This window comes from Coregonus lavaretus (genome assembly GCF_964263955.1).
Source record: "Coregonus lavaretus genome assembly, chromosome: 25".
Lineage (NCBI taxonomy): Eukaryota > Metazoa > Chordata > Actinopteri > Salmoniformes > Salmonidae > Coregonus > Coregonus lavaretus.
Window position 1 is genome coordinate 26227165 of NC_140012.1, and position 27868 is coordinate 26255032.

The 27868-nt window shown below is 43.2% G+C and overlaps 1 protein-coding gene across 4 annotated transcripts in view; it reads right to left on the reverse strand.

Moving 5' to 3' along the window:
• Positions 1–52: 52 nt before the first annotated feature.
• LOC311100351 (putative nuclease HARBI1) overlaps positions 53–27868 on the reverse strand; it is a 1214110-nt gene continuing 1186294 nt past the window's right edge. Inside the window, exons 1-11 of one of the 4 annotated variants that reach the window (XM_084141245.1) lie at positions 3038–3072; positions 2774–2950; positions 2622–2683; positions 2453–2539; positions 2324–2365; positions 2082–2255; positions 1967–2002; positions 1314–1868; positions 1129–1244; positions 921–1032; positions 55–826 (exon numbers count right to left, since the gene is read on the reverse strand). In XM_084141245.1, the coding sequence (XP_083997371.1) occupies positions 456–826; positions 921–1032; positions 1129–1244; positions 1314–1785 (1071 nt within the window). In that variant the 5' untranslated portion in view covers positions 1786–1868; positions 1967–2002; positions 2082–2255; ... (3 more) ...; positions 2774–2950; positions 3038–3072 and the 3' untranslated portion in view covers positions 55–455. Of the gene's footprint in view, positions 827–920; positions 1033–1128; positions 1245–1313; positions 2003–2081; positions 2256–2323; positions 2366–2452; positions 2540–2621; positions 2684–2773; positions 2951–3037; positions 3218–27868 lie in introns of those variants that run through there. The other 3 variants (XM_084141247.1, XM_084141248.1, XM_084141246.1) reach the window with 3 other exon arrangements.

The following is a 27868-nucleotide window of genomic DNA, read 5'->3' on the forward strand; positions in this document are numbered from 1 at the left end:
TTTCTTCAGTGTGGCCCTAGTACTCTGTCATATAAACAAATACACATTCCATATGAATATAAAAACACAATGTGTAACATTATGTTCCTTTATTGAATAAGGACAAAACAAAGCAGGTAAACCATCAGCTCCTTTCGAAACTGAAGTCACAGTGACTCTACAAGATGGAAAGCACAGAATCCAAGCATATTATACAAAATGATACATACACATTCAAAGGTCTGTATATAACACACCCTGCATGTCTGCACACTAAAATAAATGCAGGACAAATCCATACACATCAACTGAACAGACAAATGAATGGATGCAGTAGCCTCCCTGCAGCCTTGTATTACACACAGTATACCGCACAAACATCATAAGAGGCCAAATTCGTAAAAAAACGAACCCAAAAAAACCCAAATTCCTCTGCCACCGCAGGACATATTTAACCAAAATTGAAAGCACACATACTAACTAAAATAATTCAACACATATTGGTCCCTCAGCAGCCGACCACTGTCGTCATCAGGGAAGATTGCCGGATTGTCCCAGTCCATGGCTGGTGGCACTCTGGGGGCCCTCTCCTTCCTCAGGCAGGCCACATTGTGGAGGACAGCACAAGCCACAGTAATATCACATGCCCTAACAGGGCTGACCCTTAATTTGTGAAGGCAGTGAAAGCGTGCCTTCAGGAGGCCAAAGGTCATTTCAACTCTGGCCCTGGTCCTGGCATGGGCATGGTTGTAGGCCTGCTGTGCTTCCTGGGGGTCTGTGAAAGGTGTCAGGAGAAAAGGCTGGCAGCCATACCCCCTGTCTCCCAGCAACACACCAGAGAATTCACCTGTCAACACAAAATCTCATCATTACTACCTCATAAACACAGTGATATTCTTGACACAGCCATGATGGTTATAAATAGGGGTTGTGTGGCTTACCTTGTGATAGGCACTGATAGATTTCAGAGGCCCGAAAGATTCTGGAGTCATGGACTGAGCCAGGCCATTTTGCCACAACATTGCTGATCACACAGTCAGCATTGCAGACCATCTGAAATCATAAGATGAGGAATATTACACCAATCAATGCACATCACTGGCAATGCAGAGTGTTCGTCAATGGACAATATCAAAAAGTTATGTTCACCTGAACATTAATGCTGTGAAAGGATTTCCTATTCACAAAATCGGCCTCATGGGCACCTGAGGGGGCTTTTATCCTTATGTGTGTGCAGTCCACTGCACCAATGACATTGGGGAAACCTGTCACACAAAGTAATGAGTATCCTACTATGTGTTAACAGTTGTCCTGTAATTTGTAGATCCTCTTACCTGCAATCCTATAGAACTCCTCTTTGATGTCACAGAGTCTTCTGTGGCCAGGGAAGGAGATGAAGACATCTGCTAATGCTTTGATAGCCAGACACACACTCCTTATTGTGCGGCAAATTGTGGCCTTGTTCAGCTGTTCTGCATCCCCCACTGAGTACAGGAAGGCTCCACTAGCAAAAAAGCGCAAGGCCACACAAACCATTTGCTCCACACTCAGTGCATGGCTCCGTGCAGTGCGGTGCTTAATCCTGGGACCCAGTAGTCTGCATAGATACCTGATGCCATCTGCAGAAAACCTGTATCTTTCATATAGATGGTCATCAGGGAAGGCCAGTGGGTCCAACCGGTCCCTGAAGACCCTTTCTCGCCTGAAGGCTCTCCTCAGCACAAGTGCTTCTTCATCCACCACATCTCGCACGAATGGGCATGCCATTGTCAGAGCAGAAAGGAACACACAATTTTGGGCCTTCATATAGGCTAGTGGCCACACCTGGTGCTGGGGGGGTGGGCAAAAGAGGGCGATGCCTTATAACGATGACTTGGTTGTACTGATTGCTGGGAAAATAAAAAAAACCTTAGAAAGATGCCACCGTCCTGTGTGCTCACAATAAGAGCTCATATGTCATGGCTCACTTGACTTTACGAGAATATACCTAATTTTTATTTTGAGCTGTGTCATCTTCTTGGAGCTGGGGGAGGAAAGAAAAATAATGATTAATACATTTGTGTTACAGTTAGCATACAGTGTACATTGAAGGCATATCTCACCTCCCTCTCAAGTTTTTTTATTTCAAGGTCCAGTTTCCTAATTGTCCTCTTTTTTATTTCGGACTCCAGTGCAAGATTTTCCATCTTTTTCTTCTTGTACTGAATGTCTATGTCTGCCAGTTCTATTTGGCGCCGGAGGTGGTTGCCATACAACTTTCTGATAGCTTGTGAGCTCTGTGAACACAATACAATTAGCGCAGCTGGAATTTGGCAGGATGTGGTGTCCTTTTATTAATACGCACTATGTTGCCAGGCTGGTTTTCCCACTGTATAGCATCTGGGTCCTGTAAAAGAAATTAGATTTTTTGATTTTGATGAGGACTCCTCACCATTGTAGAGTAAATAGTACTTTCACAGTCTTAACATGATACCTCATGCCTTCTGGAATCCAGAGAGATGGTCTCCTCCTCATCATCGTCTCCATCATGTGCTGTTGCTGCTGCACTGGGGCCTTCACCCTATCACATTTAATCGGATTCATATTGAAGCTAGTAGACAAGACATGCCAGGCCTACAGTATGCCTTTGATGGAGTACTCACTGGATCAGCATCGTCTGGTGCTTGTGCTGGTGGCTCTAACAGGAACACAGTGCTGCCAGACACTGCAAGGCAATAGGTAAACCAAAGTCAGACAGTCCAAATTGATTCAATATGAATGTGGTTGTATCCCATGTAGAGATGGAAGGACATACCTTGAATGAAGCGGGTGGCATCTTGGGAGGAACCTATGCTCGTCTCTTTCCCCCCAGGGATCCCCTCTAAGACGGGCCTGCCTTTATTTAGCTCCAAGGCCATGTCCTCTGCTGGGGTAAGGTCAGCCTTTGGTGACCCACCACCCGTGCCTTGTCTGTGGGTATTCTTTTTCACTGCTAAAACAGTACAGACAATGTGTGAGCAGGCACCTTCTGGGTACAATATATGCTTGTGCTTTGTTAAATATTAGTCAGGGACCATACCATTCTGCAGAATGTTCTTGTATTTGATTTTGACCTGCTGCCATGTCCGTTTTGGCCCGTTCATGTTTAATCTACACACACACACACACACACACACACACACACACACATTTAATGGAGTCACACTGCAAAAAATTACTTGGTATTTTTGTCTTGTTTTCAGTAAAAATATCAAAAAATTTATCATAGCTTTATACAGTGTGATGGAGTTACTTTACACAATTTCACTCATATCTGCAGTGCATTTCAATTAAAAATTTAACCGTTTCATAATTACAGTACAACTGCATTTTTGGAGATGTGAATTAAATATTTGAATTGTAATTGTGATGTTTCAGCGGAGCGGTGAGTGTGTAATTGTGCACTACTTACGCATTCAGGCGGTCTGCAATACTTTGCCACGCTTTTTCTCTTTGCTTTATCACTGTGGCGGTGTTGCCTTTCTTCTTAATTATATCTTTTACCTCCTCGTATGCCTCCATGAGGATTTGTGCTTCCGACGGGGAAAAGTACGCGGCTCTAGTTGCCATGGTAAATCAGTTAATCTGTGATCTGTGGCGGGGTCTATTTGAGTGAGCCGTGAGCGCGCACCTATCCAGAATTGGTTTCACCTGGCTTAATGAATCCGTGTCTGCTCATCCTGGCTTGGTCTTTGTGCAACCAATTAAGCCTGGACGCACATGTTTTGGCTTCATTGAGCTCAGCTGAGTCATTTATCCCGGATGTCTTAATTCTACTTTTGTGCAACAGGCCCCTGGTTAGATAGAGTGGGTTACCTTCTCCTTTAGTTCACCTGTGGGGCACAAAACCTCTGACATACGGGTGTGGTTAATAAACTATCTTCACACGTGTTCAGCTCTCAATTTCTATTTCTGACTGCATTCTCTTTCTAGACTGTATCAAAAAAATGTTTAAAGTATTTTGTCTTCTCCTTCGTATATATTTATTATTTAATCCTACCATCTCCTACCATCCCCCTTTTGACACATGTTTTGCCCATGTGTCAATATTACCACCTACCTAAACAATCACTTAGGTAATATTGGTAATTTATCATCCAATTGCCATCCCTTATTTATTTATTATTATTATTTTAGACTGTCCCTTGCTTCTTTATTGCTCCTCCCACTTCCTTTGTCTTTTATGGCGGCTAAATTCAACTTTCATTCAGTTCAGAATCAATAGTAATCCAATCAATCAATCCCTTATCTTGTAAAAACACTTGTCGTATCGCGTAAGTGCTGGCAATTATTGCTGATAAACAAAGGAGTCCGCTCATACTGAACTTTGATCATAAGGTTTATTCAGATCACAAGCTTTCAGCATAAGTTACAGGTGACATGCCCACCCGGAGAGCGACGCCTCAGATTGCAATGGCCGCTCTGACTTCTTCTTCGTTTAGCCCCTACTTATAAACAATGCCAAAAGATGGGTGCTCCCTCTTCTGGCCAATCACCAGTCTCCCCTGTCTACAACACACTTCCTGTCTGTTGTATGTGGCGTTACACTAAAACATTCCCTCTTGGTACTAAAATTAACGTCCTCTCCGGTTCCACTTAAAACATTTAACAAAGGCATAATCCTAATACACGACATTTCCCCCCTTCGAGACGAACTAAAAGTCTCGAAAACAAACAGAATAGGATTATGACAAGTAACAATTTATCTTATTGAGTATCTTTAACATTAAACCAAAAAACATTCTCCTCTAGAGTGTATATACCTTTCTATGAAATATGAATAACTGTTTATGAAGTGTGAATACATTACTATGAAATATGAACAAATCTTTATGGAGTGTAAGAGCGAAAAACTGTCCGGCAACCTTCGTTCCAAATCCATCCATCAATCAAGACAGTAAAATTCTCTCACGGTCCCTCTGCCCCAGGCAACCACCTCGGTACTCCCGATAAACTCATAAACAATGTAACTGCATTTGAAACTATGATGCAATTAAATACACATGTAAGCCCCTGCAAACAAAATCCTATCCAAAAAATATCCACTCTAAGGCTGGTCAACCCATTGGACCCTATAGTGGACCTCTCCCTGCCTAGACTCCCTGTCCCTAAGCATCAACGAAATAAACAAAAACATCTAAGATCCCCACATGTATTCAATAACATCAAACATCATTCTACAAAAATTAATACCTAAGAATATGACACAATTATGTATTACACATCAAATATGTCTATATTTCATTGCAGACACTGGAATGTAGTCCACTACACTTCATCTCCCCATAGTCTCGACTTCCAATGGATTGTTGATGATGGAATCGGAATCTCTCCACACCTTTCTTGTTTCATCTCCTCCAGTCATTGTCCTTTCACATTGTCCTTGTTTGAGTATTTCAATCTCCACACGTTCCCCCAAATGCTTCTGGAAGAAAAGAAAAGACCAAACAGTATCTTTTGCAAAACAACACTTTCAAATTGAACATCAATATCAACTAAGAATATAGAAATGATATATAAATGATGTATGAATCACATTAACCCACTTCCCCCCTTTGATTCATAAAATCATACTAAAATCACACTAATATTGAAAAAAAAAATTTGAAAAATGATCAAAACATCAAAAATGATATTTATCCATTCAGTTCCACTTGTCCATCTTCATCCAGATCAGGAACAGTCAACACCGGCATCTGAGTGTTGTCTCCAGGCATCACTCTCCAACCTATCTCAATATCATAGCTTTCTCAAAGGTCAGTAACAAATTACAAACCTCACACACAGTGCTATCAAAGCTGCCATTAAAATCTGAACCATCACTGCCCCTACTGGGCCTACCTGATCTTGCAACCAAGTCTTCGCTGACTTCCGCTCCTTCAGATCTACCAAATGCATCCCTTATATTCTTCAATGCATATATAACCCTAGTGATAATATCTGAACTATCTGGACTCAAAGTATAACTAACATTATCAATATGATCTTCCCAAATGTTACACCATACCATGGAAAAAGTCCCCCCTTCTCCCTTAGATTTATCCTTCAATGATAGGCTTGAAGACTATGACATGTAGCCATGTCTCTTTTCATCCAATTTCAAACCTAGCTTCAGATTTATCTGTGTCCGGTGCTACCCCTCTTTTAATGGTAAAACCTCATATGGAAGCTTCAACGTTGACATGTAACAACATCCTGTCCATCAATAGGGTAAGAATATATACGCTTTATCACCACAAACCCTCCAAATATCTCTAAAATTCCCAATAGTCACATTGTCAGGCAAAAGCTAATCATTTAACCATCAAAGTCCTGCTCTTCTTACTACCTGGTACATAAAAAGTTACATTATATTTGTCCTCTCTAACCTTATGTTCGTGCTTATCCAAAGTCATCATATAATCATCACAATCTGATATTCCCATGAACATACCCCTTATATCATATGTTTTATTATAACAAAAACAACTTTTAGCCCTCACTGGTTTCACCTCCAATACTTCAGGGTTCGCTGTTACCTGACTTTCCTTACCGTCTAATACATTTACATAGGGTAATTCATCTAACCAAGAACACCTAAACCTAGGCTTAAACAAATGTTTTGACAACGACATTATTTTATCGGTTACTGATTGTTGCTGATACCACAGTCATGACAAAGCATAAGATTGACACATACTTGATAGAGGTCGAACCCCACGTGTCTGGTGCTGGAATTCTCAACAGACATGGACCCTCAAGATTCCTCCCTGCCCATCTATCTCTAATTTTCACAACAGAAGAATCAAACCCATCCATTTAGTTTCTCTCTTCCCTAACGAGCGGTACTGATCAGATACCTCTCCTTGTCTGTCATTAAAATCAAAGACCTCATCCTGTACCTCCATGATAGTACCCTTCACTATTTCAGATGAATAATTGTTCTCTACTACTATCTGCTTTCCTATTTTAACCCTATTCGTACTATCATTGACAGCACTCTACATCCGTAACATAAACCCCTGAGTCCTTCTTGCTACCCCCTTTAATTTCAGAAAAGTTGTTGTCGGTGTCATACTTCCTACATTTGCTATTGCCATCGTATCATTAATCCCTTCCAAAGTTACCATTAAAGTAGTTGATCTAGTTGATGTATTAACACTCTTAACTACTTCTAGTGCGAAAGTTCCCGATATCCTATGTGTATTATTCACTGTTGGAGTGACTACTGTAATCCACTCCTCCTGAACTCCTTCGGTGACTGTGGGAGCTTCAACAGATTTAAAATCTTCCATTATAAGCGTCACTTTACGAATTACATAGCCTTTTAACCAATAATTCTTAACCGGAACAAATTTTAATGCTTGCACTAGATAAGTACACATATATTCTCCCTGATCTTTCTCTGTAACATTACGCAAAATGAATGAACAATCACTCATAACCCTCTTCCCCTCCATATTGTTGTACAAACTATACCTCCTTTGATTAGGTGCAACAGGTTCTACATCTGGTCCTGATAACAATACTTCTTCTCCATAATTATCTCTCCATGTGGGAGGAACGTCCCCATCCTAACCCCAAAAACAGCGTTCCCCTAAAATTGGTGCTGGAGATATTGGTTCCCTTATAATCAAATGCGATATATTTATGGCTTTAATAACTATCAATGTTGAAAGAGTTAAATTGCTTCTCACTGTTGTTTTAATAGACTGAAGTGTTAATGTCCTTAGTTACTTCATCCATTTTCCCCAAAGCTTTGAACTCTTTGCTTGTACTTCCATCTATCACCACTAGTGTCACTTTTTCAACTCTCAGTCCTACCTCTAATCCCTGACTTTCAAACTTTTGATTATAAAAATACACCAACAATTACCTTGATCTTCCTGCTGGGGATTGTAAATATAGATACTCAATCACCCTCAATCTTCTCTTATCATTCAGCAACACATACTTTCTCAATGCATCTGCTCCTAACAGATCTAAACTCCTACCATATCTTCCCACTAAACTCTAAAATGTCCTTCACCACTGTTCTCTCTCTTACTACTAACTTTGAAACTTAGCTTACTGTCTTAGAGTTCCTTCAACCTAGTTCTCCTAACTTATTTTAATCTAATCTTTTCTCCTAACCTTTAAAAACCTTTTCCCACTGATTTATTCACAAAATCCCTTTACCACCAAATTTTAGAATATGTGATTGGGAAAGTCCCCACCTGCTTCTGACTTCTTTACACACAGACTTGGCAAACGACTAAACACCTTTTAGCCTAGCCTGAAATCTCTTGGTGTAAGAATGTAACCCAGAATAACAGTCACCCCTTTTAACTTTATTTTCCAGACAGATTGTCTAATAGGCAGTCTAATAGATTATCATCCTTCCTATGATATGATCTTTTTAAGCAAATATGATTCCCAAAAACCTACTTTTTAAAATCTTCTACCAGACAGCCGTTTAGTGTACATCCTATTGTACAGTTCAATTTACACCATGCATCTCTTCCCAACACTGCAATAGGTATATGTTCTAATATTAGTATTGTCTATTTTAATTTCTCTTTGATTTTTATAGCAGAGCTCAATTGGTTCCTTAAGAGTAATTAGCTGTTTTACTATCTCAAATCCCTATCCTAATTACTTAATTTTACATAGTGAGATGTTTAACCTCTTTAGGCTCAACACAGATAAAAGCTTTTCCACTATTCACCATCACTTCTCATAGTCCTTTTTATTTTCACTTCAATTGTTGGATATTTTCTCTTCTTCTCTAATCGATGCTATCAGCTGACACCCCCCTTTCGGATCTTCTAGGCACTCTAGAATCCTTAGGGTTCACCTGGAGAACAGGTGATCTTCACTGGCCCCTGTATCTTCCTTAAAAATGTTCTCTGTTGTTTCCTCCTGACTTGTTGCACTCACAGGTAAAGTGACCAACCTGTCCATAATTATAACAGTCTTCTGAAAGTTGCTGGAAGTGTAGCTGAAATCTTCCTCCTCCTTCTAAGCCTTCTCGTCCTCTTCCTCTCCAATTCTGTGTCTGTCCAGAAACTGGCTGTGGATATGGAACACCTGGTACCCCCCTTGGCTGGTACAATTGCATTTGATATTGTTCAGTTGAAGCTGTAACAGTGATTGTTGATTTGGTTCACTCTGATTCTTCATAACCAAAGCTTCTCTTCTCCACCAGTTGTATGATTGAGTTTTCTGAGAGTTTCTTGATCCTGTTCTTTCTTGCTGTTGACATATCAGGATTCTTCAAAAGCTTATATTCTAAGTTCTGTCCTCAAAATATCATCTTCCATCATCTTCTTACTTTTCTTCTGTGCCAGTCCTTGTAGGATAAACTCCTTTTGAATACACAGCACCTTTAGTCTCCTCTTTATCGCTGTCTTCATCTGAACTCGAATCTCTTGTATCCTTCTTCCTTCAACTTCCATCAGAGATCAAATCTCTAGTATCCTTCTTTCCTCTCTTGCCAACTTCCTTCTGATCACAGAGTCATATCCACCCATGATCTCTTCTCAATCACTCTGATCTTCATCTTCATCATCTTCTTCAAGTTCCATCTTCCTTAACCTCACTCTTCTCTTTCAGACATCTCATTTTCTTCCTTCTGGAGTTTTGGATTCATCATCATTGTCGTTTCTGCTTGTCCTCTATCTATTATTCGTTCATCTTCCTCTCCGATGCAACAATCACCCTGCTGGATGATCACTGGAAGCTGAGGATAAACATCCCTAAGCTCTACTTCCTTCTCGTAAGGTGGGTGTCTTTTTGCTGAATCCGTATGTGAGAAAGGTGTACTAACTTCTGCCATTAGTTTTTCTGTCGCCTTCTCTATACCTCTGTTTATTTTATCGCTGGAATCTTTTATCAGTTTTTGTTTGAGAATGAAGGGCAACTTTTGTTTCATTTGCCGGATAACCTAGCAATACTTTAGTTAAAGGGTTACTATTTTATACTATATCAATCGGTGTAATGACTTTTATAGCCTTGCTGTCCTTTCTCCCCATTGTAACAACCCTTTTATATTCCTTTATCGTGAATTATTTTATTTTAGACTATATAGCCTATGGCTTCCCCCCTTTAATTATTAATATAACCCAAACAACTAAATTTTTTTTTTTTTTTTTTATAAATCAATAAAAATATGAATATGAAAAAATTCAATTAAATTTTTTATTCAAAAACCATTTCTAATTAAAATAAAAAATCAATTAAAAAAATCAATTAAAAATTATGAATAATTAAAACCAATTTTTTATTTCTACATCCTATGTCACCAATTTATCAATTAGTGGTGGCTATCTTACCACAACCCATCAAATGCAAGTAGTCAACTTCAGACTACAATACCCATAAACAAAGCCTGTAACCCTACCATTACTACAATTCCCATAACCCCTTGCTCTATAAGCACCTAATTATCTTAATTTTACAGAATAATGTCAGTCCTTGATTCCCAACACAACTGTAATTAACCCCAGTGATGCACATAGCCTCCAAAATGCAATTTTTAATGAAATAGTATTTGCCAAGCCTATGTGAAATTGTCATAACATCAGATATCCTGTAGGGGAAGATTTTGTAACCAGACCAGTCTCAAACCCTTGACTCGATCCTCTGTCGCGTCACGTGACGCTACATCAGCACCCCCTCTCCTTCTCTCTCTCTCCTGTCGTCTCGTCCTATCGCCTCTCATATGACAAAAACAGAGACACAGAAAAAGATTTTAGTAGTTACTGCAATCACTGAGTTATCTCAACCATATTCAACATTCCTTCGTTCACATTCGCTCTAAGAATCAACTCAGGACTAAATAGATCAATAACATTTTTATTTAATTTTTATTTATTTTAATCGTCATTTAATTTAATTTATTATAATTCGTCCTCATATATCTAATTTATAAATTCAATAGGTCACAAAACAAGTTTCATCTTTAACCATCCGCCGATGTAACAACTAGAAGATCTAATTCATTTTCAAATCTTTCCTCTTTGTTCTCTCGTCTGTGTTTCTCTGTCTCCCCCTGCGACACGCAGGCCCCACAGAAATATGACCCGTTACCCACAATCCCGTGTTGTAGTTTTACTATACCCTCGTGTTGTAGTTTAGTGCCGTAAAACAAAACGTGTCCTAATCTCGTGCCATAAACTCCCCCTTTCTGTAGTGTAGTGTCGCAAAATTAAACGCATGCGCAAATGCATTCAATGATACGATTCCCAGACAATAGAACGATAGCATTACGCTACAGCTTCACTATTTTATACCTTATAATCGAACAATTACACATAACAGAGCTCACATTTGCGTAGAACTCTGAATTCTACACACACAGACATATTTTAAGAGGCTTTAATCCATCGCAATGGGACCTCTAAGGACACGTTAGCATGTAGCACGCAACACAATTAGCATTTAGCCTTAGCATTTAGCATTAGCCGCTATGTATAATGTGGCATGACCCACACTCCAGCATTTAGCATTAACATTAGCCTTAGCCTTTAGCTAACTGTGGCCTACCACGCCCTAAGTAACCCTGCATTGTGCCTAAATCATTGTCCATTTATCCCCTGCTAACTTTATGCTGCCGTAAGTTATGGATATCATATGAGCGGCTACCCCATGCAAATACCCCGTCGACTATAAGATGAGAATAGCTTACAATATAACCGTCCACCTCATGGTTCCCAGAACCAACCTGACAACACACCTAACGCGTTGCAAGGATTTATGGCCCACTCCTAAGGAGTCGCCCCATTTAGAGGTCTTCCACAGATTCACAATGCCCTAATTGCATACGTATTCCTGACTTTATTCTGCCAATATCTGCCGTTAATATCTGCCTTCAATTGCTGTACAATTTTAGAATAATTATTACCAGACTCCTAGTCGACCGCAATAACGCCACACGAGGCACACTTCGGTCTAATGGTACATCCCTCCCGTGTACACAAGCAAGCAGTATCCAACCTAACAACCTCCAAAGCTTGTGAGGAAAAAACTCACCCTTTTCTGGCCATGGCTTCAGAGCGAGTTAGCTTGGCGGCTGAATGAAACAGAGGAGAGATGCAGACCAGCCCCACGTTGGGCGCCATTTGTCGTATCGCGTAAGTGCTGGCAATTATTGCTGATAAACAAAGGAGTCCGCTCATACTGAACTTTGATCATAAGGTTTATTCAGATCACAAGCTTTCAGCATAAGTTACAGGTGACATGCCCACCCGGAGAGCGACGCCTCAGATTGCAATGGCCGCTCTGACTTCTTCTTCGTTTAGCCCCTACTTATAAACAATGCAAAAAGATGGGTGCTCCCTCTTCTGGCCAATCACCAGTCTCCCCTGTCTACAACACACTTCCTGTCTGTTGTATGTGGCGTTACACTAAAACATTCCCTCTTGATACTAAAATTAACGTCCTCTCCGGTTCCACTTAAAACATTTAACAAAGGCATAATCCTAATACACGACACACTCATGTTTAGTTCAAACTCTGTTCTACCCCGGCTCTCCCGGGCTTGACCTGAAGACTGATGGTTGGACATGACAGGTCCATACTTCATACTCCATACAATTTAACATAACAACCCTTTATAACCATCATACTAGGTGTGTTGTTTTTTATTTGAAAAACCCAATTTGAAAAACAACAACCACAAATAGCCAGGCCCCACTTAATTTGGTAGCTCACTTTTATGACCTAAATACTGCCTAACTTCACTACTGCTCCCCCTCGCCCTGGGCAACATTCCAATAAGATAAGCTAATCTCTTTCTCCTGGTTATACATTTTGTTAACCTTCAATTACCATCAGTAATCTAAAGATGGTAGTACACACAAAACATGATACAGATATCCCCAGTCCTAACCCATCAATAATTGTTTGTATCAATCTAATTCCTCATAACTAATCCATAAAACCACTCAAAATTCCTCGAGTATACAATGATTATTTAATTGATTACCCTAAATCTGCTACATGTGATCTCATCTCAAATGATCCATTATCAATTATTTGATCAACCCCCTAGGAAAATCTGTCTCCCCTTCTATTGTTCCTGTCCCCCCTGTAAATGTCATATTTCATTTTTTAGCCAATACAATCACGGTTACATCAAATGTTCCCTCCTTTGGCCATTTAGTTACTATCTTTCTGGTCCTTTTTCTCATTTGTTAGAGATATTACCAATATCTTCACTATTTTCTGGGAACCTTCTCTTCATGCTTGCTACTGGTGATCCTGCCATCTCTACTTCTGGTGTGGTCTAATGTCTATATTAGGGTGTAAGGTAAATTATTCCTGTTGTCTTTTTTAGCTAAACGTTTTATATCCCTCAGTTAATGGTACTTTCTCCCTAATATATCTTCATACTCTTCTTCTTTCCCTAAATGAGATTTAATCCCTTGCCTTTCCTCTACTATCCTTCTATCATTACTGGATCAATGATAATAACTGTAATAACTATTAATAATAATTGTAATAACTATTTCACATTAAATTGTGCCTTTTTCTGATAATGTTATAATTGTAGCCTATTGCATTACTTTAGTTTAAAATATAAGTTTGTTTATTTAACTAATCTAGAACCCACTATAGGTTGGTGCTATTCCCTCAGCATAATAGCTAAAGCTACTTGCATCCCCTGGTCCCCGTAACGAAAATAAATTATCGTTCTAGAATTCACCAACTATTTGCATACACCACTGGTGTTAAGCAACCTATCGAATAAAGTAATAACAATTAGAATTTATCAAAGCACTGCCTTCCAGTCAAGTATTTAGACCTCTCCTTGAAATCTTACAGCTCAATCTAACTCGCTGGACTGTCTCTAATTTTTTTTTCCGCTAACCAGAGCCATAAATTATTCTCCTTTGTCCTCAACTCAATTTTCTCAGCTCTATCGCCATTTCAGTTCGCTATTCAATTTCTTTAACTGTTCTCTCTGATTAGGCCCTAATTAATAAAACAAATACTTGCTATCGTTGATAAGCATACATTTAATGATATTCCTATCATTTGAACTATCTCTCACCCCTCCCCTTGCTCCTTCCTACACAACGGGGGAGGCGCGGGGACCTTGTAACATATTTTCATAGACCTTTCTAGAATACTTCTACTTAAGCTATCTAATTCAGCCTTTCACATTTCTCAATCCACGTAGTAATCTAGGTCTATAGCCCCAATGCGAAAGCTTTACCCACTGTCCCTACCTGGATTCGAACCAGGGACCCTCCACAACTACTTCCAGTTCACAGAGCAAGTGACGTCACCAAATGAAAATCGCACTAGCTTTCACCTCATTCAGCAACACAAAAACTCTCTCTCTCTGCACCCACTCCCTATCGAATAAGTGAGTCTTTCCATTCAACCCAAACCACGCTACAAATCTTCCATTCAACATCACCAATCCAAACACTCAGTAGTATCCGGTTACCACCCATACCAGCCGTCGAATTCCACTCATACATACAGATTTCACCTTATGCCATTGAAATGCCAAATAAACCATAATAGTTCAATGGAACCCTCTGTTGGCTCTCTACTATATTATACATTACTTCTATACCCACATTAGTTATGGTCCGATTACCCATTAAACCTTATCACATGATCAAACAACGGTACAACCTTAAACTCATATTCTCTACGTTTGGGTGAGCAAGTTCATACTTATATATCGTTAGAAATGTATAGGTACCTCTCAAATAATCGCTTTGTGGTGTTTTTAGCCAATTCTTAATCGACACAAATCACTTCTTAGTCTTTCCTGACTCTCCAAAAGCCATACTCTCGCTGTCTCTAGCCCCTCCCCTTGCGGTTCTCCCTCCTGTGTCCAGTCGGAACAGGTTTTGTCTGTTTTTTGTTTTAGCGTTTACAATATTCTGCCGGGCTCCCCTTCAACTGGGAGTCCATCGGGTGAATTAATACTACCGTCTTTTATCCATTTCTTATATAATTTCTCCCCCTCGTTTCCACTCCTTTCCATCTTTTCCTCCTTTTGTTTCAAGGGTGGACTTCAGTACTTTCAGCACTCGTTCCGCCTATGTGTGTCCTGCCATATTAATGTACACAACGCTTCCTTCTTTTTATTTATATTCTAAAAGTTTTAAAATTTTAGGTTCAAGTTTCTATTTCTCACTTTTAATACGTTTTATTTTAATTTCTCTACCTTAGTATATCTATTCCCAATTATCATTCACAAATTATACGGTTTAAACAACCACAAACCCAATAGTTATTCACAAATTATACAGTTTGGACAGCCACAGACGTCTTTAATTCCTAATTAGTTTTCTGTCAAGGTATACATGTTTATTAATTTTTATAACCCGCATTCACTCTTTTATTTCGTCTGCAATCATTATTTTATTACACTGGGATCATTCGCACTCTCATTCATACAACACCCTATACTTTAAAGTGCTCCTCCGATCTGGGCTGTACCCCCAAGTACAACTCCCTGCCGAAGCGCAACACTATAGTGTACTTTAAAGTGCTCCTACGATCCTAGCCGTACTAGTTACGGACCTTGCCGATAGCGCAACACTATCTAAAATTTTAAGTGTCCCTCTGATCAAATAAAATAAAATAAAATAAAATAAAATTTTATTGGTCACATGCGCCGAATACAACAGGTGCAGACATTACAGTGAAATGCTTACTTACAGCCCTTAACCAACAGTGCATTTATTTTAAACAAAAAAAGTAAAAATAAAACAACAACAAAAAAAGTGTTGAGAAAAAAAAAGAGCAGAAGTAAAATAAAGTGACAGTAGGGAGGCTATATATACAGGGGGGTACCGTTGCAGAGTCAATGTGCGGGGGCACCGGCTAGTTGAGGTAGTTGAGGTAATATGTACATGTGGGTAGAGTTAAAGTGACTATGCATAAATACTTAACAGAGTAGCAGCAGCGTAAAAAGGATGGGGTGGGGGGGCAGTGCAAATAGTCCGGGTAGCCATGATTAGCTGTTCAGGAGTCTTATGGCTTGGGGGTAGAAGCTGTTGAGAAGTCTTTTGGACCTAGACTTGGCACTCCGGTACCGCTTGCCGTGCGGTAGCAGAGAGAACAGTCTATGACTAGGGTGGCTGGAGTCTTTGACAATTTTGAGGGCCTTCCTCTGACACCGCCTGGTATAGAGGTCCTGGATGGCAGGAAGCTTTGCCCCAGTGATGTACTGGGCCGTACGCACTACCCTCTGTAGTGCCTTGCAGTCGGAGGCCAAGCAGTTGCCATACCAGGCGGTGATGCAACCAGTCAGGATGCTCTCGATGGTGCAGCTGTAGAATTTTTTGAGGATCTGAGGACCCATGCCAAATCTTTTTAGTCTCCTGAGGGGGAATAGGCTTTGTCGTGCCCTCTTCACGACTGTCTTGGTGTGTTTGGACCATGATAGTTCGTTGGTGATGTGGACACCAAGGAACTTGAAGCTCTCAACCTGTTCCACTACAGCCCCGTCGATGAGAATGGGGGCGTGCTCAGTCCTCTTTTTTTTCCTGTAGTCCACAATCATCTCCTTTGTCTTGGTCACGTTGAGGGAGAGGTTGTTGTCCTGGCACCACACGGCCAGATCTCTGACCTCCTCCCTATAGGCTGTCTCATCGTTGTCGGTGATCAGGCCTACCACTGTTGTGTCGTCGGCAAACTTAATGATGGTGTTGGAGTCGTGCCTGGCCATGCAGTCATGGGTGAACAGAGAGTACAGGAGGGGACTGAGCACGCACCCCTGAGGGGCCCCCGTGTTGAGGATCAGTGTGGCAGATGTGTTGTTACCTACCCTAGCCGTACCCTCGTAGTTACGATCCTTGCCAGTAGCGCAACACTTTTAATCCAATAATTTCCTATACCCCCAGTTCCCACCCCTGGTGGTCCTAGCCTGAGGGTTTCAGTATTTTCCCCGATCCTAGTCGTACCCTCGTAGTTAAGGACCTTGCCGGTGGAACAATACTCTATGGTACCATGGTTTAACATCACATTCACCACAGGTTTGCATGTCACAATATGGTGCTTATCTACTCATAATAATTCGTATAATAATTCATAATTTAGTTCACTTACATCAAACAGGTGTTTCACAAAATTAATTTGGATAAAGCCAATGTGCAGAACTTTAGTTATATAACAATAGGTGTCTGCTTACCTGTTTTTAGTAGCCCGGACTCTTTGTGAAACACACCGTCCAATGACAGAGATGTCCAATGGGCCGGACAATACCCAGCGAAGTCCCTCTACCAGATCACGTCGTTGGTCACCAATTGTTAAGTTGCGTCAATTCAAATCTGGTATAGGAACAAAAAGAGGTCTTTGTAGCAGAACACATGTCCTTGAGCGGTTTAACAAAGAGGCAGTGTGTGTGCGTGTGAGTCACAAGTCTTATCTTAGCCTACCCCCTAACGGTTCCCCACATTAATCACAGCTTGTTATATTAAACAATCTATATCAGTAAAGTACAAACCTATTATGTTTAATCATTAATGCTTTCTTATTAAGCTAACAGCACATCTAAAATATAAGAGAATAATTTCCCACAGTGGTGGGTTTTTAATGAGTGTAGGGTTAGATGGTAGGGTATTTGTTGACTTATTTCCCTTTGTCCAAGCAAAGTATAAGGGAATTATACTCCAGTCTAGTTGGTGGCGGTAATGCAACATTTATTGGATACCAACCGTCGTTAAACCTCACTGAAGAAGAAGAACGAGATCGCAAAGTCATGGCAACATTCAAGGAACGACTGGCTTTCCTTCAAAAATATAAACACTTTGAAAAATAACATTTTGATATAATGTGTATATGTCACGTTTTAGGGGAACAGTAAATCGTTTTGTATATCCCATTACGCCAACTGTTTACTGTACAATCACAGCAGCCTAGCTAACGTTAGCATGCTAGCACATCATATGACATCACACTCTCTGAACAGAAATCGTATGTCATCATCAGACTAGACTTGTACCAGACTTGAGCTTTACAGTCCGTTGATATGATTTCTTCCCACACTATATCACACTGTTTGTGCTAAAGCCAAAATTGATGCTATAGCCTCCCGCAGTGCTTGAGACGTCACTATAGACTCGTGTTCGATCCCAGGCTGGTCCGGGAGACCCATGAGGCGGCGCACAATTGGCCCATCATCGTCCGGGTTAGGTGAGGGTTTGGCCAGCCGGGATTTCCTTGTCCCATCGCCCTCTAGTGACTCCTTGTGGTGGGCCGGGCACCTGCAAGCTGACTTCGGTCGCCAGCTGGACTGTGTTTCCTCTGACGCATTGGTGCGACTCACTTCCGGGTTAAGCGAGCAGCGTGTCAAGAAGCAGTGCGGCTTGGCAGGGTCGTGTTTCGGAGGACGCATGGCTCTCGACCTTTGCCTCTCCCGAGTCCGTAGGGGAGTTGCAACGATGGGACAAGACTGTAATTACCAATTGGGGAGAAAAGGGGGTAAAAATAATAATAGATGCTATGACATTTTTTAAAAACATTTTAGTCATTTAGCAGACGCTCTTATCCAGAGCGACTTACAGTTAGTGAGTGCATACATTTTTCATACTGGTCCCCCGTGGGAATCGAACCCACAACCCTGGCGTTGCAAGCGCCATGCTCTACCAACTGAGCTACACATGACAGCAATGATTGCTAAATGTTCTATTCTGGGGTTCACCTGTTGGCCAATCCATGCCTGATGATCTCTCTCCCTTTCAGGTTCCCACTCTGATGAAAGCAACAGCAGATGATGAATCACCTTGTCCTGGCTACCTCTTTGAAGAAATCGGAAGTATCCTTTTAACTCCATCACCTCCCACTGTATGATGATACACTGGGTGTGGTCAGTGCCTGTTGGAGTACCTGTTGGAGAGGCTGCAGGTAGAATCCTGCCATGTCAAAATAAAGGTGAGCTCAGCTAGCCAGGTTAGCAGGCTTTCACCTGCATTAAGAAGCCCCCAAACACTGAATTTGACCATGGTTTGTTAACTGAGGCTGAAGAGGAATCATGTAGAAGAATGCAGCTCATCTTCACCATAAATGATGTAATCTATTAATTTGTTCCTCCTGTGCCTTATCCGTCTTCCCTTTCCATAGTTTCTGTCCTTCCAGGTTCTGAAGATCTTCGTCCATCTCTGTGGCCACGGATCACCTCACTTTCTGATGGAACTTAGACGGAACTCCACCTTCATCCAGCAGGCCTCAGGTGAGATGATGAACATGCCGATGATGATATGACCACTAACACATCTCACTGTCTCCATTTCATCTGTCTCTTTATGACAACAGGATTTCAGAGAGCTATGAGTGTTATACTGAATCTGCGTTTTCCCTTCAGTTTACAGTGGTCCCCCTGATCTGGTCTGTATCAGAAAGTGAGGGCCACAGCACAGGTGAGCCAAGAGAATGATAGAGAATGTCTAAGCCAATCACTATCCCTCTTTATATCTCTCACACACACACAATGCTAATCCTGTGTTTATCTGTCTCCAGGATATAGCCAGGTTACTTTTCACAGACACAGCCTCTCCCCAGAGCAGCATGTCTCCATTCAAACTAGCCATGCCCAACAAGGGTGAGTACATTATATTGTTATTGCATGTTCTGCATGTCTACCGTACATTTTTGTGTGTGGGTATTTTACCCCCTTTTTCTCCCCAATTTCGTGGTATCCAATTGGTAGTTACAGTCTTTTCCCACGGCTGCAACTCCCGTACGGACACGGTAGAGGCGAAGGTCGAGAGTCGTGCATCCTCCGAAACACAACCCAACCGAGCCGCACTGCTTCTTGACACAGTGCCCGCTTAACTCGGAAGCCAGCCGCACCCCTGTGTCGGAGGAAACACTGTATACCTGGCGACCGAGTCAGCGTGCACTGCGCCCGGCCCGCCACAGGAGTTGCTATTGCGCGATGGGACAAGAACATCCCTGCCGGCCAAACCCTCCCCTAGCCTGGACGACGCTGGGCCAATTGTGCGCAGCCCCATGGGTCTCCTGGTCGCGGCCGGCTGCGACAGAGCCTGGACTCGAACCAAGATCTCTAGTGGCACAGTTAGCACTGCGATGCAGTGCCTTAGACCACTGCGCCACTCGGGAGGCCCTACATGTTAGTCATTTAGCATCTTAAGATAGCTAGGTGGGACAACCACATGTCTCAGTCTTAGTAAGTAAGATTTTCCTCAATAAAGTAGTTATCAGCAAGGTCAGAGTTAGTAAAGGGGGAGCTGTGGGATTATTTAAGATACTCTTTTAAGAGGTAGGGTTTCAGATGTTTTCGGAAGATGGGCAGGGACTCTTCAGGGAGAAGCTGGTTCCACCATTGGGGTGCCAGGACAAAGAAGAGCTTGGACTGGGCTAAGTGGGAGTTGCCCTCCCATAGGGGTGGGAGGGCCAAGAGACCAGAGGTGGCAGAACGGAGTGTTCGGGTTGGGGTGTAGGGTTTGAGCAAAGCCTGAAGGTAGGGAAGAGCAGTTCCGCTTGCTGCTCCATAGGCAAGTACCATGGTCTTCTAGTGGATGCGAGCTTTGACTGAAAGCCAGTGGAGTCTGCGGAGGAGCGGGGTGACACGGGAGAACTTGGGAAAGTTGAACACCAAGCGGGCTGCGGCGTTCTGGATAAATTGCAGGGGTTTGATGGCACAAGCGGGGAGCCCAGCCAACAGCGAGTTGCAGTCGTCCAGACGGGAGATGACAAATGCCTGGATTAGGACCTGCGCCACTTCCTGTGTGAGGTAGGGTCGTACTCTACAGATGTTGTAGAGCATGAACCTGCAGGAGCGAGTCACTACTTTGATGTTTGCAGAGAACGACAGGGAGTTGTCCAGGGCACACCAAGGTCCTTTGAACTCTGGGAGGGGGACACAGTGTAGTTGTCAACCGTGATGGAGAGGTCTTGGAGCGGGCAGGCCTTCCCCAGAAGGAAGAGTAGCTACGTCTTGTTGAGGTTGAGCTTGAGCTTGAGGTGGTGGGCCGACATCCAAGCTGAGATATCTGCTAGGCACGCAGAGATTCGTGCTGCCACCTGGTGTCAGAAGGGGGATAAGAGAAAAGTAGTTGAGTGTGATCTGCATAGTAATGATAGGAGAGTGTTGTTGTTTTATGTGTGTGTTGTAACTCAAGCTTTTTACGACGTGTGTGAATATAGGTTTATGACTCAGTGACTGTCACACTCTAACACACTCCTTAAATCACATCTCTAGCTTTTACCTCCTCTGGACGAACAGACAGGAAGATAGCGCTATTATTCTCCCTTCCTCATAGACACACACCCCCTCTGGCTCAAAGACCCCCACAACACACACACACCCCCTCTGGCTCAAAGACCCCCACAACACACACACACCCCCTCTGGCTCAAAGACCCCCACAACACACACACACCCCCTCTGGCTCAAAGACCCCACAACACACACACACCCCCTCTGGTTCATAGACCCCCACAACGCACACTTGTTCTTTAGCGGTCTCTGTTAGTTGTCTGTGTGCTGTAATAATGATCTAGATGTGAAGGTTGGGTTTAGTTTGAATGTTTTATTCATCTTGTGTGGTAAGGCTAGGGGAGGGAGGGAGGGAGGGAGGGAGGGAGGGAGGGAGGGAGGGAGGGAGGGAGGGAGGGAGGGAGGGAGGGAGGGAGGGAGGGAGGGAGGGAGGGAGGGAGGGAGGGAGGGGTTGGGTCGGGAGGAGGATGGCTCTGGTACTGGCTTGAAACACAGGGTCTGGAAGTGAAGCTTGTACTAGATTAGATTAGTGGGGTGTAGGTTTGTGCTTCATTTGGGACTGGACCATGGGCCAGATGGGTTGGAACATGGTATGGAGATTCTGACTTCTGATTGAACGGGAAGGATAAGCCCTGTCCCTGTATGTATGGTGTGGAGGTGCAGGAAAAGGAGAGTGGATGAGAAGGATGAGGACTGTTAGCCTGGCTGATGCACAGACCCAAGTGGTACACTGTCAACTAGAGTATGTCGCTTTAGCCAGGCAAGAGATTGTATGTGTGTGACTAAATGTTTCTCTATGCTCTTATCTCTGTAGTGGAGACCATCCTGGGTCTGACTGGAGCCACCATGGGCTCCCTCATCTGCTTCATCTGCCCCGCCCTCATCTACAGAAACATACAGAAGAATGGACTCACCGCACAGGTACCACACACACACACACTCTAGTCCTACTAACCCCATCACTGACCAACATCCCTCTCTCGCTCTCTCTATCTCGCTCTCTCTGTTGGTCTTCTGTAGCTCAGTTGGTAGAGCATGGCGCTTGCTACACCAGGATAGTATGTTCGATTCCCAGAACCACCCATACGTAAAATGTATACACACTTTTGGATAAAAGCGTCTGCTAAATGGCATATTTTATTATTATATAATCTTTCTCTCTCTCTCCCTCTATAGTTGGTGTTATGGGTGGGGTTAGGCATCCTGCTGGTCAGCACCTTCACCATGCTGTCAATCTCAGCCAGTGACTCCAACCCCAAGCAGGCCCCTCCTCCCCCTGCAGCTGACAAGAGTGCCATCTTTGGAGTCCTTCCTGATGTCCCTGATTTACGGAATGGTACGGACCGTATTACTCTTATAGCCAAAGGCAATGTTCCATCGTCGAGTGAACTTTCCATTCTATTCTGTTCTTTGTTATTCTATTCTAATCAGTTCCAAATCTGCAATGCTCCAAACTCCAAAGTTCACATTTTGATGTCAGTGTTGGAGAGAGGTGCAGAAAAGTGAGAGTATATAGAGCAAGTTAGAGCCAAAAGGTGAAAGCAATCTTAAAACAAAGAAATATGGAATCGCGGATAAATGGGGGAATATATTGGGTTTTTGACTGACAGACAGTTAGACAGACAGGGGTAGAGGATAACCACTTGATAATATCTAAGAAAAGCAGCGTTTGACATTGATGGAGCCAGAATGATGCCCTTCAAACTCCAGTGGTTTCTCATCTTCCCCTTATCTCCCCCTCTCCTCCTCCCCCTCTCTCCCCCTCTCCTCCTCCCTCTTTCCCCCTCACCTACTCCCTCACCACTTCCCCCTCTCTTGGGCAGCTGAAATGCCTGCTAGCTCTTTCCTGTAACAGGGGGATAAGATGGAGGGGGTATGGAGGGAGGGGGTTGAGAGGTACAGACAGAGGAAATTAGGGGAGAGATGAGTGAGACAGGAGGGCGGGGGTTCGGGGGGTTAGGGGCTTGAGGGGTTTGGGTAAGAGGAGAAGAGGGGGATCGTAAAAATGAGAAAGAGCTCCACACATCAGAGCAAGGACAGTTCACACAGCCCCATCCTGCCTTCCATTCTCCTCTTTCTATCTCTCTTTCTTTCTTTATCTCTCTCTCCCGCCCTCTGACTGATAGTCGCCCACTTCCTTCCACACCTGTTTCCTGTTTATTGCAGATTAGTGAGGCCAGTAGAACAGAAGGAAGGGTCTCTCTCTCTCTCTCTCTCTCTGTACCCTCTCGTCATTTTCTCTCTATTCTCTCTTAGACTGTACTGTAGCAGGTATTGTATGTCAGCATTAGTGTTGCATCTCTTTATAGTTTAGATCTCTGCTTCAATCTAGTGGATCTCACACACACACACAACTATTAGTATATACAGTGGGGAGAACAAGTATTTGATACACTGCCGATTTTGCAGGTTTTCCTACTTACAAAGCATGTAGAGGTCTGTAATTTTTATCATAGGTACACTTCAACTGTGAGAGACGGAATCTAAAACAAAAATCCAGAAAATCACATTGTATGATTTTTAAGTAATTAATTTGCATTTTATTGCATGACATAAGTATTTGATACATCAGAAAAGCAGAACTTAATATTTGGTACAGAAACCTTTGTTTGCAATTACAGAGATCATACGTTTCCTGTAGGTCTTGACCAGGTTTGCACACACTGCAGCAGGGATTTTGGCCCACTCCTCCATACAGACCTTCTCCAGATCCTTCAGGTTTCGGGGCTGTCGCTGGGCAATACAGACTTTCATCTCCCTCCAAAGATGTTCTATTGGGTTCAGGTCTGGAGACTGGCTAGGCCACTCCAGGACCTTGAGATGCTTCTTACGGAGCCACTCCTTAGTTGCCCTGGCTGTGTGTTTCGGGTCGCTGTCATGCTGGAAGACCCAGCCACGACCCATCTTCAATGCTCTTACTGAGGGAAGGAGGTTGTTGGCCAAGATCTCGCGATACATGGCCCCATCCATCCTCCCCTCAATACGGTGCAGTTGTCCTGTCCCCTTTGCAGAAAAGCATCCCCAAAGAGTGATGTTTCCACCTCCATGCTTCACGTTGGGATGGTGTTCTTGGGGTTGTACTCATCCTTCTTCTTCCTCCAAACACAGCGAGTGGAGTTTAGACCAAAAAGCTTTATATTTTTGTCTCATCAGACCACATGACCTTCTCCCATTCCTCCTCTGGATCATCCAGATGGTCATTGGCAAACTTCAGACGTGCCTGGACATGCGCTGGCTTGAGCAGGGGGACCTTGCGTGCGCTGCAGGATTTTAATCCATGACGGCGTAGTGTGTTACTAATGGTTTTCTTTGAGACTGTGGTCCCAGCTCTCTTCAGGTCATTGACCAGGTCCTGCCGTGTAGTTCTGGGCTGATCCCTCACCTTCCTCATGATCATTGATGCCCCACGAGGTGAGATCTTGCATGGAGCCCCAGACCGAGGGTGATTGACCGTCATCTTGAACTTCTTCCATTTTCTAATAATTGCGCCAACATTTGTTGCCTTCTCACCAAGCTGCTTGCCTATTGTCCTGTAGCCCATCCCAGCCTTGTGCAGGTCTACAATTTTATCCCTGATGTCCTTACACAGCTCTCTGGTCTTGGCCATTGTGGAGAGGTTGGAGTCTGTTTGATTGAGTGTGTGGACAGGTGTCTTTTATACAGGTAACGAGTTCAAACAGGTGCAGTTAATACAGGTAATGAGTGGAGAACAGGAGGGCTTCTTAAAGAAAAACTAACAGGTCTGTGAGAGCCGGAATTCTTACTGGTTGGTAGGTGATCAAATACTTATGTCATGCAATAAAATGCTAATTAATTACTTAAAAATCATACAATGTGATTTTCTGGATTTTTGTTTTAGATTCCGTCTCTCACAGTTGAAGTGTACCTATGATAAAAATTACAGACCTCTACATGCTTTTTAAGTAGGAAAACCTGCAAAATCGGCAGTGTATCAAATACTTGTTCTCCCCACTGTACGTAAAAATGATGTACTCCATTCTCTCGCTCTTTTGTCTTCATCTCCCCCTTCCTCCCTTTTGGCTGGTTGTTTTTGATGCGGGATTCTCTCATTACTTTCTTTCTCGCTCTTTGGCTTGATTCACTCAGGACACTCCGCAGCACGTTTTTGGTTTCTCTCTTCTGACTCACTCTTTCTTTTCTCTCTTTCTCGCTCCTTTTCTTTCCTCTATGCCGGGCTCCTGTCACAGTGATAAAAAAGCTGGTTGCAGGTATGAACTCCTCCTCTCTACTTCTTTCTCTATCCATCTGTCTGTCTGTCTCTCTCCTACTGTATTCACATCTAGTCACTCAACCAACTAATGAAGTCTAGAGATGTGTAGTACCCAGTTTAGGAATATTTTCTACATCTGTCCACCCCCAACCCAAATGGTCATAACCCCCATGTCCTAACCCACCTCACCCCCTCTCTCACACAGTACCCCACCCCACCTTGTCTAAACTCTGGTCTAAACTGCTCACATCTTGTTTGTATTAACCATACCCTACATTAGTTTGACTGAGTTATCCCTCCTCCAGCCCCCCACCCTTAACACATCCCTATGTTGTTTGTCTGGATAAATCGAATGCCCCTTCTCCCTCCGATGTAGATACCAATACTGCCCAATATATGATTTATGAACTTCACCCCACCCCATCCCTGTGTCATTTGGTACATTCCAACCCCGCTCACTTGTAATTGACTCCCCCTGTGTGTGTTTGGTACGTTCTAACCCTGTCTCCCCCCATGTAGAGGGTCAGTTGGACCATGCCGTTCTGCTGCAAGTTATAAAGGAGCAGCAGGAGCAGCAGAAGAGACTGTTGGACCAGCAGGAGAAACTACTGGCTAATCACCACTGCCCCGAAACAAGCGCCAGTTAGCCTTGAGCTAGCCTCGAGCCAGGCCCATCTCCCGGCTATCTACCTCTCTGTCAACCGGACGGGACCTCCTAGTGTCGACACGGAGCCCCGCCGATCCATCACGACTGGTCTGCCGACGTAATCGTCTGATGTGGTTTCAACAGGCTTCCCATTGCGACGACCTGCTAGCCCCGGCCCGCTAGCACACGCAATCAACAGCCGTGCCTCCTGCTAGCCTGTGCCGTAGCAGCCATCGAACTGCTCCCGGACTCACCTTTTGCTGTTCACTGGACCTTATGATCACTCAGCTACACAGCTGATGCCTGCTGGACTGTTCCTTTACACGGTACCCCATCCTGTTTATCTGTCCTGTTTATCTGTTTAGCCTCAGCCCAAACTTTCGTCGCCATTACCAGTTGTCTTAGCTCTCTTGAATAACACCTGTGATTGCTTTATGCCTCTCTCCCATGTCAATATGCCTTGTCTATTGCTGTTTCGGTTAGTTCTTATTATACAATTTCACTGTAGAGCCCCCAGTCCCACTCAACCTGCCTCAGATAGCTCCTTTGTCCCATCCCCCATACACACAGAGACCGGCTCAATCAGGTGCGTCCAGTGATGCTATCTCTTTCATCATTACCCAACGCTTAGGTTTACCTCCACTGTACTCATATCCTTCCATATCCTTGTCTGTACATAATGCCCTGAATCTATTCTACAACGCCCGGAAATCTTCCCCTTTTATTCTCTGTACCCAACGCACTAGAAGACCAGTTCTTAAAGCCTTTAGCCGTATCCTTATTCTACTCCTCCTCTGTTCCTCTGGTGATGTAGAGGTTAACCCAGGCCCTGTAGCCCCCAGTATCACTCCTACTCCCCAGGCGCTATCATTTGTTGACTTCTGTAACCGTAAAAGCCTTGGTTTCTTGCATGTTAACATCAGAAGCCTTGCATGTTAACATCAGAAGTTATTCACTGCGTTAGTACACTCCGCCAACCCTGATGTTCTAGCAGTGTCTGAATCCTGGCTTAGGAAGGCCACCAAAAACTCTGAAATGTCCATCCCCAACTACAAAATGTTCTGTCTAGATAGAACTGCCAAAGGGGGCGGAGTTGCAATCTACTGTAGAGATAGCCTGTAGAACTCTATCATACTATCCAGGTCTGTGCCCAAACAGTTTGTGCTTCTACTTCTAAATATCCACCTTTCCAGAAATAAGTCTCTCACTGTTGCCGCTTGCTACAGACCCCCCTCAGCACCCAGCTGTGCCCTGGACACCATATGTGAATTGATTGCCCCCCACCTATCCTCAGAGTTCGTACTGCTTGGTGACCTAAACTGGGATGTGCTTAACACCGCGGCCATCCTACAATCTAAACTAGATGCCCTCAATCTCACAAATTATCAAGGAACCTACCAGGTACAACCCTAAATCCGTAAACACGGGCACCCTCATAGATATCATCCTGACTAATTTACCCTCTAAATACACCTCCGCTGTCTTCAACCAGCATCTCAGCGATCACTGCCTCATTGCCTGCGTCCGTAATGGGTCTGCGGTCAAACAACCACCCCTCATCACTGTCAAACACCAGCTCTGCACCCTCCACTGCAACTTGCCCATGCCCCCCCCCCGCTTCTCCTTCACCCAAATTCAGATATCTGATGTTCTGAAAGAGCTGCAAAATCTGGACCCCTACAAATCAGCTGGGCTAGACAATCTGGACACTTTCTTTCTAAAATTAGCCGCAGAATTTGTAGCAACACCTATTACTAGCCTGTTCAACCTCTCTTTCGTATCATCTGTATGTCGTCGTCATCGGGTGAGGTTGTGTCTCTCTC